Here is a 14,505-nt window from a genome sequence, read left to right as displayed (position 1 = left end):
GTTCTACCTCATTAAAGAAGAAGAAGGAAAAAAACCCTATTTTTGCATTTTATCTCCCCTACTCGCTGATTTTTATATTTGTGCAGTCAATTATTTACTAATCAGAACTCTGGGGAGGTTTTTAAATGTTTATAGGCTTTTAAAAAAGATACCCTTTTCTCTTTTTAGATATTTTAAACCTACAGACCAAAGCAGTTCTCCTTTTAATTAACTATTAAATACTTGTAAAGAATTATAATATATACAAAAGGCATATTTTTTAAAAGAACACCTCAATGCATACTACCCATGTATCTGTGGAGTATCCTGTGGGTTCCTCTCAATCCTATCTATTTACTTCTCAACTCCCACCAGAGATAATGACTTAATTCCCTTGCTTTTCCCTTTTCTATTATGATATACACTTGTTTCACTAAACAATAAATTATTTAGTGTTGTACATTTTTGAACTTTAAATAAGTGGAATCATACCGTATATATTCTGTGCTTTGCTCTTTTTTTTGTTCAGCATTATGTTTGTGAGATTTATTCATGTTGATGCATGTAATGGCATGTTCTTTGTTTTTGTTTCTGTATTGTATTTCTTGTATAACTATACAACATTTTACTTATCAATTCTCCTGTCAGGGATGCTTGAGTCACATTCAGTGTTTTTGCTTTTATAAACAATGTTTCTATGAGCATTCTTGAACTTGTTCTTGGTCAACTTTTGTGAGTTTCTGTAGGATATATTTCCAGGAGTGAAGTTGCTGAGTCATAGGATATATGTACCATAAAATCTACTTTAAAAAGCCAAATTTTTTTCCAAAGTGGTGGTACCAATTTTCACTCCCACCAACAATCTGTGATAGATCCTGTTGCTCTACATCTTCTCCAACATTTGGCACTATTGGACTTTGAAATTTTTGCCAATCTGGTGGGTATAAAATGTAATCTCTTGTGACTTAATTCACATTTTTTGATACGTCTCTCTGAATATATTTTCATATATTTATCAATCACTTGAAGCTCTGCTTTTGTAAAGTTTCTGTTCATATCTTTTGGTTATTTTTGAAAATTGTTTACTTATAATCTTATACATACTAATTTGTAGGAGTTCTTTTTATATTCTGGTTACTAATCCCTTGACAATTTTATATGTTGCAAATATCTTCTCCCAGTTTGTTGCTTGACTTCACCCTTACCTTATGATATTTTCTGATGAACAGAATCCTTAATTTTATTTATTTTTTTTCCTTTATGATCTAATCTTTTTTGTGTTTTAAGAAATCTTTACCTACTGATAACCTACAGGTCACATTGGCAGGCTTCCAAATTAATCCGCCTGGGGGAGGTCTTATGATTCATGGCTTACATCCTGTCCCTGAGTAAACAATTTTATCGTGAGTTCCTCAAATCTTATCATGAATTCCTTAAACTGTTGACATACTGATTAATATGTAGCCTACTGACACTGGAAAAACACTGATTTGTTTCTGAATCCTGAAGTTTTACTGATTGTTTTGCACATAGAGCATTTTAGCTTGTATTTTGTAATCCGTAGCCAATGATTATAACCTCTGTATTATACCCTCCAATGAAAATCACAACTCGGGTCTGAGGAGTTGCCCTCCCTTCTGAACTTCCCCATAAAAACCTTCCAACCTGTAGCAGATTCTGGAATATGCCCAAATTTGTGGTGTGTCTTCCTAGGTAGATCCTGGCATTTGGCTTCCAATAAGCCTTTATCAAATTATTTCTGCCTCAACAGCCTTAATTTTGGTTGACACTATCCTGAAGTCATAAAGATGTTCTATAGTTTCTAAATGTTTTATAGTTTTGCCTCTTGTATTTATATATTTCAACCATCTAGAATTGATTTTTAATGTCTTCTCTGAAGTACGGAACCAAGTTTATTATTTCTGTATGAATACACAAGTGTTCAAATGAAAAGACTACACTTTCCCTCTCCTCTGCCATGTTGCCTCTTTCAAATATCAAGCATACGTGTGTAAATCTGTTTCTGGTCTATTTTCCTGTCCTTGCCAATACCACACTCACTGAATTATTATAGCTTTTTAATAAGTCTTCATATTTAGTTTTAGAAGAAATCTATACAATTATTTCCTCAAAATTATAAAAATGACTTCAAATTTGTTAGCATAGCACCAAATCAAGTACATTGAATTATTGAATTGATCATTTTTAACCTTCTCTATCACTTTGGTCTTATTCCATCTGATACTTGCTATTATCTGGACCCTAGTATAGGCTTTCCATATTGCAATAAAAGAAGTGTGCACCATGGAATACGATGCAGCCATAAAAAGGAATGAGATCATGTCCCTTGCAGGAACATGGATGGAGCTGGAGGTCATCATCCTTAGCAAACTAACACAGGAACAGAAAACCAAATACTGCATATTTTCACTTATAAGTGAGAGCTAAACAATGAGAACATAAGGACACAAAGAGGGGAAAAACAGACACTGGGGCCTACTTGAGGGTGGAGGATGAGAGGAGGGAGAAGATTAGAAAAATAACTGTTGGGTATTAGGCTTAGTACCTGGGTGACAAAATAATCTGTAAAACAAACCCCTGTGACATGAGTTTAGCTATATAACAAGCCTGCACATTTACCCCTGAACTTAAAAGTTAAAAAAAAAAAAGTGTGCAGGTATCCAGATTGAGGTCAAGTAGAAGTAAATTAGAAGAACCAAACATTTAAATTAAACCAAAATTTGTCATTGCAAAAGGATATGGTTGTAAACAGTCCTCTGAATATGTAATAAATTTAATAATTGTAAACTTTTAATATTAGGATGTTGACATTCAAATATTTGGTACCAAGGTTTCTGGTAATCAATTTCCCACTGAATATTTGCAATATTTCATGAGAGAATGTGGCATGTTTTTGTGGGCCTGTGGTGTAAGAATTCTTAAACAATAGAAATTTCCACTTAGGGAAAATTATATTTAAGTTACATTTGTATTAAAGATATATAGGTAAATATAATAATTTAATCAAAGTTGATTTTTTAAAGCGTATCGTTTAAAATAAGTGTGCTAATGTTGAATAAAACTATGTTAACACAAATTCAATTAAATCAATTTTCCAAGCTTTTGAATTTTTTTAAAATTCAAAATTACAAAATTTTTCATTGTAAATTTAAAATGATGGTTAAGAATTCCAAGCTTTACCCTCATTTGCCTGTCTCAGGAGTTTAAATTTATATTCATTAAGGTATTTATGAAACTCAGGCATGAATATTATGGTCTCTTTTTCTTGTCTCAATACAGAAGACAAAAAAGAGCAAATAAACGTAAATGGAACCAAAAGATATTTGTATTTAGGAGACTTTGTCCATATTTCAAAACTATGATGTTATTGTAGATTGTAAGGTTTTTTGTTTGTTTGTTTGTTTTGTTTTGTTTTGTTTTGTTTTGGAGACACAGTCTCGCTCTGTCGCGAGGCTGGAGTGCAGTGGTGCAATCTCGGCTCACTACAACCTCCGCCTCCCAGGTTCAAGTGATTCTCCTGCCTTAGCCTCCCAAGTAGCTGGGACTACAGGTGCCCGCCACCATGCCTGGCTAATTTTTTGTATTTTTAGTAGAAACGGGGTTTCACCACGTTGGCCAGGATGGTCTTAATCGCTTGATCTCGTGATCCACCCCCCTTGGCCTCCCAAAGTGCTGGGATTACAGGCATAAGCCACCATGCCCGGCCTGTAGATTGTAAATTTTTATAAGGAGGTAATAGTAATAGTTAAATTCATTATCGTCCCAAGTGAAGGTAATTAACAAATAAAAATTTAGGGACGGTGATGAAGACAGTATGCTTTTTAATTTGGAAATTTTGTCAGAATAGTGGCCCTTCCAGAGGGGTAGATGAATGTATGACCATTTAGTCCTATGGTTGTTTTAATAAAACAAATTTCAAGATGGCATAATCTGAGATTCAAAGTAGGCCCAGAGCCTCAACATTACATTTTCTTTTTGAAAAATTTCATATTCTTAATTCTAAAAGATTGCCTTTGATGAAGTTGCTTACTTTGGTACCATAAAGAAAGAGAGAAAAATAAGAGACTCATATTAGTTGAAATACTTAGATTATTTGGAAATAACCCAATTTGCTTTCCTTTAGTTGCTCGCGGCCAGCCCCCTGTTGTAGAAAATGCCAAGACCTTTGGAAAGATGAAACCTCGTTATGAAATCAACTCCCTGATTAGATACCACTGCAAAGATGGTTTCATTCAACGTCACCTTCCAACTATCCGGTGCTTAGGAAATGGAAGATGGGCTATACCTAAAATTACCTGCATGAACCGTAAGTGGTCCTTTAGAAAGAATGGACTACCGTGCTATAGCAACTACTAGACACCTTCATTTTACGGCTGTGGTATCGGCAGTTTAGGGTATGGAGCAAGTAATATTGTTGTGTTTTCTTTTTTTCTTTCTTTCCTTCCATGTAGCATCTGCATACCAAAGGACTTATTCTATGAAATACTTTAAAAATTCCTCATCAGCAAAGGACAATTCAATAAATACATCCAAACATGATCATCGTTGGAGCCGGAGGTGGCAGGAGTCGAGGCGCTGATCCCTAAAATGGCGAACATGTGTTTTCATCATTTCAGCCAAAGTCCTAACTTCCTGTGCCTTTCCTATCACCTCGAGAAGTAATTATCAGTTGGTTTGGATTTTTGGACCACCGTTCAGTCATTTTGGGTTGCCGTGCTCCCAAAACATTTTAAATGAAAGTATTGGCATTCAAAAAGACAGCAGACAAAATGAAAGAAAATGAGAGCAGAAAGTAAGCATTTCCAGCCTATCTAATTTCTTTAGTTTTCTATTTGCCTCCAGTGCAGTCCATTTCCTAATGTATACCAGCCTACTGTACTATTTAAAATGCTCAATTTCAGCACCGATGGCCATGTAAATAAGATGATTTAATGATGATTTTAATCCTGTATATAAAATAAAAAGTCACAATGAGTTTGGGCATATTTAATGATGATTATGGAGCCTTAGAGGTCTTTAATCATTGGTTCGGCTGCTTTTATGTAGTTTAGGCTGGAAATGGTTTCACTTGCTCTTTGACTGTCAGCAAGACTGAAGATGGCTTTTCCTGGACAGCTAGAAAACACAAAATCTTATAGGTCATTGCACCTATCTCAGCCATAGGTGCAGTTTGCTTCTACATGATGCTAAAGGCTGCGAATGGGATCCTGATGGAACTAGGGACTCCAATGTGGAACACTTCTTTGCTGCATTCCTTTTTCTTCACTTACAAGAAAGGCCTGAATGGAGGACTTTTCTGTAACCAGGAGCATTCTGTAGGGGTCAAAGTGCTAATAATTAACTCAACCAGGTCTACTTTTTAATGGCTTTCATAACACTAACTTATAAGGTTACCAATCAACGCATTTCATACGGATATAGACCTAGGGCTCTGGAGGGTGGGGGATTGTTAAAACACATGCAAAAAAAAAAAAAAAAAAAAAAGAAAAAAAGAAAAAAAAGAAATTTTGTATATATAACCATTTTAATCTTTTATAAAGTTTTGAATGTTCATGTATGAATGCTGCAGCTGTGAAGCATACATAAATAAATGAAGTAAGCCATACTGATTTAATTTATTGGATGTTATTTTCCCTAAGACCTGAAAATGAACATAGTATGCTAGTTATTTTTCAGTGTTAGCCTTTTACTTTCCTCACACAATTTGGAATCATATAATATAGGTACTTTGTCCCTGATTAAATAATGTGATGGATAGAATGCATCAAGTGTTTATTATGAAAAGAGTGGAAAAGTATATAGCTTTTAGCAAATGGTGTTTGCCCATTCTAAGAAATGAGCGAATATATAGAAATAGTGTGGGCATTTCTTCCTGTTAGGTGGAGTGTATGTGTTGACATTTCTCCCCATCTCTTCCCACTCTGTTTTCTCCCCATTATTTGAATAAAGTGACTGCTGAAGATGACTTTGAATCCTTATCCACTTAATTTAATGTTTAAAGAAAAACCTGTAATGGAAAGTAAGACTCTTTCCCTAATTTCAGTTTAGAGCAACTTGAAGAAGAGTAGACAAAAAATAAAATGCACATAGAAAAAGAGAAAAAGGGCACAAAGGGATTGGCCCAATATTGATTCTTTTTTATAAAACCTCCTTTGGCTTAGAAGGAATGACTCTAGCTACAATAATACACAGTATGTTTAAGCAGGTTCCCTTGGTTGTTGCATTAAATGTAATCCACCTTTAGGTATTTTAGAGCACAGAACAACACTGTGTTGATCTAGTAGGTTTCTATTTTTCCTTTCTCTTTACAATGCACATAATACTTTCCTGTATGTATATCATAACGTGTATAGTGTAAAATGTGAATGACTTTTTTTGTGAATGAAAATCTAAAATCTTTGTAACTTTTTATATCTGCTTTTGTTTCACCAAAGAAACCTAAAATCCTTCTTTTACTACACTGTGACTGGTCTGGTTATTTACAACTTTAAATCCTAATGTGCACCAACATTTTTACATTCTGGTTCCATCATGGAGAGCAAGCTTCTAACCTGGATGAAATGATTTTGTGGCAAGCAAAGAAATGATTATATATATACCCGTAAAAGTTGCGATAATAATTCTGATAATGTTTTCATCTGAATACTATGTATTAATTTCAAATATGGAAACTATGCAATGGGAAAAGTGATAGCTCACATCACAGAAATCTTCCTATGAACCAAGGCAAGTATTTTACATGTAATATATCATAACAAGCTTATGAAACAGGGGTCATCATTACTGACTGATGAGGGATCAGGCATAGAGGGCTCGTTATTTGTCCAAAGTCATGCAGTTAGTGTGTAGCAGAAGCAGGTAATCCCTACAGCCCACACAGCATTTCCAAAAAAAATGTAAAATATTATATCCCTGATTGTTATGCATTTAAGAGGTTATCACCCATTCAGATATCCATCCGTTCCTTCAGTTTTCATTCATTCATTATTTAAGGATTTAATGTGTGCCAGGCACCGTAATAGGCTCTGAAGATTCACCAGTGGATGCGGTAGACAGGTTTCTGCCCACATAAAGTTTTTATACTGGCTGCATCCCATGGAAATTATCATAGAACCCATTCTATTCAGTATCTTTATTGATAATCTGGAAGAACCAATACATTTTATGCTCCAAAGTTATATCAAAGATATAAAGGTCAAAGGTGAGCCAAAAATTATTTTAAGGTTCTTTCTAGGAATGTCAAAAATATACAGGGAGTTTGGCATGAATAAGTGTGGAACAGAAGAGGTTATTTTCCCTTCTGAGCTTGTCCTTTTAGTGTGCACTCTGTCATATCTTTTACATAGAATTTAAATATGATCTAAGGGAATATATAAGAATTTATAATAATTGTGCATATATAGCCTTCTGAGATTATTGGTGGATCTAGGTACAAATAACAGAATCTGTGGGATGAACAGAATACTGGGACAGAGTGAGACATTAAAAAAGACTTACACTAGTCAAAGTCAGCAAGAAGTGGTTCTTTGTCCATTTTTAAAGGTTAAGTGGCATATCAGAGGGAAGAATGTGCCCCTGCGTTGGGGGCTATTTAAGAAGAGGTGGTCTTCCAGGGTAGCTGTATTACTAAAGAGGTAAGAGAGATTGTTAGGGAGAGGTGCATCATTTTAATGTGATAGTAAGTAGACCTTTGCTGATCTTAAGTAAATTTTCAATAAAGTACCAAGAGTAGGAACTGAATTAGCCACAAGCTATTTGCCCGGAAATCATATATCATGTACAATAAACTCATAGAGTTTGCAAATAAACAGAAAAAAATAAAGTAGTTGTAAAAAAGTTCAGGGTTAATCTTTTGCATGACTTGTGCATGACTATTTCCCATGAAAAGGATCTATGAGAGAAAATATATTCTAGATAAGGGAAAAAGATGTTATTATCAAGTGGCTAAAGACTCAGTGATGAATACAACATTTGTAAAGTGTTTCCTTTTATGTTTCTTAATATTAGAAATGCAGTGAAATTGTTTCTGAAAAAAAAAAAAGGTTGGCAGTGATATGTTAGCACTGATATTGGTGCATCTTTCTTTTTACTGTATTGCAACTTGCATTTGCTCTAAACAAATCAGAATTCATCCAAATGATTCTTTTCCGAAACAAGTCTAAACAGAACAGTTATAAAGGTCCTTGAGTGAGTCATTCAAGATTGTATAATCTTTTCCCATTATTACTCATTTCTGTATGTTTAGATCCCAGCTGGACAAGAAAGAGCAAATGCCAAAATAGAACAAGAATGGTTTTGTTGAGGTGTTTACAGAATAAGCAAAGCCTGGGTTTTAATTGGAATTTAATTCAGAGTTCTGTCTGAGTCCATCAAATGATCCCTGTTGAAGATTAAAAGTTTACTGCCTTAAGCAGTAAGTCTTAAATTATTTTTGATAGTATTTATTTAAAAATTTTAAAAACTATGTACCTCTCACATTTTAAGTTGTCAACAAAATTTTTTTTCATCATAAAGTTAAACAACTATAGAGGATGTAATTTTTGATCTATTTTAAATATTGCCATTCTAAAATAAGCATGTAACATCACTTTCAGGATATATTCAGTGGAATCTAAATATCAGTGGTTTGACCTCTTACATCATTCTTTTAAAAGTAGTCTTCTATTAAGAGTCAAAAATTTTATATTTTTGTTTTCATTGGACTAATTTTAAAATTTAAGTTCCTCTTATGGAATGTTATCAAAAATTATATAGTTATATGCTTAGAAGTCTTCTATTGATTAAGCCATCAAACTTAAGTACATCAAAATTTGTACTTTAAAGTTTAAATTTTTTTTCCTTGTGAACATAATCCTATAAACTAAAATTTTCCTGGACCAAGTTATTTTTGTAGCTTACTAATATGCAATTGATCAAAACAATATAAAGCTATCGTAACATTTGAAAGATTATACAAATTGTAAAATTTTGTTGGAAATATGTCTTAATGAGATGATTAGGGCTGTTTTTCCCAATTCACATTTCCGTAGGGAAATATTCCTTAAAACTAGAATGTGGCATGGCTTAGCACATTTCACTCTCATTTTGTTTGATAGATGTAAATACCGAGAAAATCTGTTTACATAAGTAGATGAAAATGATAGTTTTATTGTGCACTGCTACTCAATTTTTAAAGCAATTTCTGAGTTATATGCCAAAAATCACAGTGATCTATCAAAAGTTATTTTCAAATTACCTCTCAGCTGACATGTCAAGTCCTCCTTAATTTCTTTTTTTTTTTTAAATAAACACTTGGTTTGAAAAAGGATTTGTCACACTGGCATCAGAATTATTCAGTGTGAATTGTCTTTTATTTGTCCTAATTCTTGCATTCCATGGCAATGTATCCTAAGACTCAGAATGGATAAGAGATATTTCATTTAGTGGTTGTTTTTTTTTTTTTAAATAAAGTAGAAAAGGAGCAATTGTCTGAAGTATTGGTCCTCAAAGTTTGTTCCTTGGAACAACAGCATTAGTTTCACCCAGGAACTTGTGAAAAATGCAAATCCTCAGACCTTACCCTACTGAATGAGAGATTATGGGAGTGGGGACAGCAGTATGGGTTTTCGCAGGCACTCCGGTGCTTCTCATGCATTCTGAAGTGTATGAGAACTGGCATAAAGGGGGATGCAAAAGCAGAAGCAGGAGCCTCCACCACAGACACCTCCCTAGGCAGATGAGTTTTAGAAAAGCCTCTAGGTGGAAATTAAAGTTCTGGAAATGGCTTCACTTTTATGTATCCCTTGGAAAGTCTTAGGGCACTCACACAGCAGGCATACTACCCTAGGAGTACACTAAGTTTTCCCCTGGTTTGCAGAAAGCTGCTTTAAGATACAGAGTCCTTAAAGTGCTTTCTGATTTTTAGTACATCATCTGTCCATATTTGTGAGCATGTGTTCTACCAGTCTGGTGGTGATTACTTTCCAACCTTTTAATGGGCCTCTGGTTTTAAAGAAAAACATGAGAAAGGTTTTCTTTACAGGAAAAACCAAATAAAGCAGCATGATTAAAAATATTAATTTCTTAAAGACCTGATACAAAGTTTTAAGTGTAGGAATTAAGAGAAATTTAAAAACAGAAATAGAAGCAAAGAAGATATATTGTAATTTCTCTTCAAGAGCAAACCAGGAAAAGGAACCTCAAATTCAATCATGAGCCCTAAAAGAGGCCTAGGTGGGAGAATCCTTTGGAGTGGATTGATCTCTACATTGCTTCAGTTCCCAGATCACCTCACCCTCTCCTATGTTCATTAGCTAGATTAAACCCATTTTTCGTATAATAATACATATTGAGCACTTATCAGGTTCCAGGGCACTCTGTTAGGTGCTGGGGATACTGTTATAAACAAGATTAGCTGAGTTTCTGTTTTTAGGGAGCTTACAGTCTGATGAGAAAGATTAGCAATGGCATTAAAGTAGGAGCAGTCTGATTTCTCAAAATGCAAAAGCCTCTGCTCTTGACCATCTTTTTTTTTCCACTCTCCATCTTTGCCTGATTCCATTCATAACTGGCTTAAATCCCTACAGGATTACTTCCATGTCCAGTTGGTTGGATTCTATAGGCACATGAAGAGCTTTATCTTTCAAGTTGAACTATTATCTCTCTCTTTCCCCCAACCATTTTTTTTATAACTAGTAGTCTAAGAGTCATTCTGGCTCCTAATTTAATGCCCATATTCAATCAATTGCCAAATTCTATAATTCTACCTCCAAAGCCTTCTCATATCCATTCTCTTCTCTCTATCCAATATCTTAAATAGCTTTACTATCTCTAGACACACTGCTTTCCAAATTACCTTTCAAACTACTGCAGAGTATTCTTTAAAATGTGCAAATCAGAGCTTGGCATTCCCCAGCACAGAATTCTTCAGAACTTAATGCCTACAAAATAGAATCTAATTTCATATGCAGAGAACTTACCTACTTGTCCAATCTAGTATTCTGCAAAATGCTGTGAAAAAAAAAAAAACCAAACTATTTGATTTCAGGTCTTGATTTGGAAATCGTAAGTGGAACAACTATCAAATTTAAGTTCTAATGTTTTTATTTAATTAGATCAGTTTGGTTTCCTGTTAAGTCTCTGATCAAATGTCAGACTCTCTTTGTAGCAATTGTATGGGAGGCAAAAATGGAAGACTAAAACTGCTATTTGACTGAGTAAGACATAGGTGTGTCTTTCCAGGTACACTCTACACCCTTCTGCTCTGTGCTCTGAGATACTGACTGTATAGATTGCTCCTATTGGGTTCAGCCATGGAGAGCATTGCAGGAAATCAGAACCAGAGAGGATAACTCTATATCAGTGTGTAGCCACTTGGCTCCTCCCAATCCTGTGGGATTGCGATGGGCTGGTGGTACTCTATAATAAAGTTATTAGATCCTCCTGGGCAGCAGTCTCCACAGAGCCCTCTTTGCCTCCTGGTTCCACAGCTGCTCATAAGACCTTTCAGGACCGGTCTAGCAAGAGCTCTCCACTGTTTTTGGCTCCATGGATACTGTATTATGAACTGTGATTTCCTTAAGCTTCTCACTTTTGTAAATCCCTTTATTAAACACTCTTTGACTAATTTTATTTGATTGTGTCATCTGTTTCCTGTTGGATTCCTGGCTGACAGTGTTATTTGATGCATTTCTTCAGGGGAAATTATGCAAGTAACCCCATTCATTTCATTCATAGGATAGGCATGCTACATTGCAGTCTGGAAGCTTGCACACTGGTTCCCTTGGGTTGCTTCTATGGCATCTTATTGTGTACTTATATGAGGTTATAGCCTTAATTCCTTTCTTGTAACCATTAAACACAAAGCATGTGATTGTTGCAACTGCCAGCCATTTTTCTGCCTCGGCAATGCATAAACATGGCCACACTACAGACTTCTTGGTCTGAACTTTGTGTTTTCTGGCTTAAATTTCCAAAACAAAATGTATTACTCCTCAACTTGAGTTCACAATCAAGGTCAGCTTTCAATGCTTGTTTTATACTTAGGAGGAAAAAAAAAGAGTAGGAGTGAAGTTATATAGGTGCATAACAAGTTTCTCTGAGACTAAACCCCAATATCTTTGAAACTTTTTGGTTACTCACTGAGAAAGTAGGATGAGAAGGGAGGAAGACATTGCTATTTTAAACCTGCCAACAGATTTCATTTCTTTGGATAGAAGTATGCCTTTATCTTTGAGAGATGAATTTTTCCCTCTGGTTTTTGGAGAAGTCATTGCAGGGGAGGTCTTCAAGTTACACAAATTTAAGACCAAGCTCATACTTCGGGATGAATTGGGAAAAGGAGAAGCTGAGCTGCTCTGCATTAAAAAGTAGATGTTGTTTTCTTCTCATACAAAATGTTGTATCTTTTAGATTAAACTTTAATACATATTCTGTTCGTTTTCTCTGGGGTCTTGATTCCAGGGCATGAAAAATTCTTGGCAGAGGCTTTCTGTGTTGAAGAGGAAAGCTGATTCCAGCAACATGGTGGCAGATGTGCTGAAATCAAGAGAAACCTCTCCTAGAGATCTGTGCAGAGGCCTATAAACTCTGGAAGTAGTCCAATAAAGTACACTGTATTAAGTGTGGCTTGGTTGTGTTAGAATTCTTTACGTTTCCTTAAATTCTCAGGATAATTTGGTTAAGTCTTGACTATGCTTTTCAGAACTAAGACATGGGCCATGGCTTCATCTGTGTAGGGTAGAGCAATGATAGATCAGCAGCAGTCTTGGTAAGCCAGATAAAGATGGTTGGGAATCACATGCCTGGTATGCGAAGGCTGGCTGGGGTCAGAGTGATATGCAGGGCAATTTATGGAATAGGGCAGCGTTCCTCAACAAAATGTGCCAAGAATATTTTGTGAGAGGGGCCTGATATGATTTTTAAATTTTTGGCAGGTAACGTGTGTTTTGGGGAATGCTGTTTTAGCGATAAACGGAAGTGCAACTTCTTAAAACTAAATTTGGGAATATCTATATTATTCAGGCTTTCTTATAAGTAGTATCTCCATTGCTTAATATGTGGCAATATTTTGACTTTTAACTTTGAGTATCTTCTCCTTAAACATGAGGTAAATTAATAGATAATTTCATTTTGGATAAGGATATGTCGTTCAAAAAAGTGATTAGGAAAATTGTTAATGAACATAATAAGCAAAGAAAATAAAAGTAACCCAGCAAAAGAAGTAGAAGAAAGTTAGTTCCAATGATGGGAAAAAAATAGAATAGAAAATTAGTAAAGTAATTCCAGAAGAATGAGAGTAAAACAACCATATCATTGTTTTGGAAAAAGATTGAGGAAAGAAACAGGGATTTTAGAGGCTATACTAATCTAGGTTGAGCCAAAGCATACCATTAAAAAGCAGGCTTTGGGATTCAGTGATGCTCTGATTATGAAAGGAGGAAAGAAGAGAATGGTAAGTGCAACATTTAGCATACAGAGTTGAGGAAAATAGAAATACTATAAAGCATTCACGTCAACACAGTAGATAGGTTACATGGAACACCAAGAAACATTGGAAGCTCGTTACCAAAAGGACAAATGTTAGTGAGGGGCTTGGCAATTTCTGATTTTATAAGAAGGAAACAAACTTAGAATTATTTTTATTTAAATGAAGGTTTGAAAATACAAAAATAACAGCCCTGCTTATCCACAAAGGAGGAAGTTCAGGATAGAGATTAGACCAAAGGACGAGAGATGCTGAAACAACTGAGAATGAATGGACCATTGTGCTAAAACTGGAAAATATGCATCTAGGCTGAAAATAGCATAGGCAATTACTACTTAGTGAATATTACCTAAATCATAACTCTCTCCATTACACACCATGAAAACACTTTAGATATGTGCTAAATTATGTCCTTGCTCTTTTGTTGTTGTTATTGTTAATTTATTAGCTGAGTAACACCTGTTCATTGTAAACTTGTGGGAAAATACATAAAAGCACAAATAGGAAAGTAAATACTCAAGAGACTGTTTGCTTCAGATCACTATTTTTAACCCACAGGGATCCAAAGAGTTCTCAATAACTATATGTAGAGGGAACTATTTATTGGGTGCTAGTCACTCTCCTAAGTGTTTTGCCATCTGTTTCTTTTCACAAGAAAGTAAACTCCGTGAGCACAAAGCCTCTTCTGTCTTGTTCATCACCATGTTCCTAACACCTGCAATAGGGCCTGGCATGCAGCAGGCACTCAATAAATATTTGTTAAATGAAGGACTAAATCACCTCTTCTAGTGTTCCCATAGATTTTATTGTCATGCCTATTTGCTGATGAGGAAACAGAGGTACAGAGAGATTATGCTGACTTCCCAAAGCTGCTTAGTGATGGGAGGTAGAGCTGGGATGTACACCTAGAAAGTTTGATTCCGGAGCTCATTAACACATTGGGTTATTACTCCGTGGGTAGTGGGGAGCCGGTAGAAAATAAGGTCAATGTGATGATATTAATAACATCACACTGGGCCGGGCGCTGTGGCTCACGCCTG

General features: G+C 35.2%; 1 protein-coding gene across 4 annotated transcripts in view; it reads left to right on the top strand.

The window, feature by feature from the left end:
- The window catches only part of VCAN (versican), a 111,207-nt gene extending 104,752 nt beyond the window's left edge, over window positions 1-6,455 (top strand). For all 4 annotated transcript variants that reach the window (XM_001147684.8, XM_016953036.4, XM_517667.9 and 1 more), the window contains 2 exons: window positions 4,124-4,306; window positions 4,452-6,455. In XM_001147684.8, coding sequence (XP_001147684.4) covers window positions 4,124-4,306; window positions 4,452-4,579 — 311 coding nt within the window. In that variant the 3' untranslated portion in view covers window positions 4,580-6,455. The remainder of the gene's footprint in view (window positions 1-4,123; window positions 4,307-4,451) is intronic.
- The last annotated feature ends 8,050 nt before the right edge of the window (window positions 6,456-14,505 follow it).

The sequence above is a fragment of the Pan troglodytes genome, chromosome 4, assembly GCF_028858775.2.
Source record: "Pan troglodytes isolate AG18354 chromosome 4, NHGRI_mPanTro3-v2.0_pri, whole genome shotgun sequence".
Classification (NCBI taxonomy): domain Eukaryota; kingdom Metazoa; phylum Chordata; class Mammalia; order Primates; family Hominidae; genus Pan; species Pan troglodytes.
Note: the sequence above shows the minus strand (reverse complement) of the source record. Positions and strands in the feature narration are given on the sequence as shown.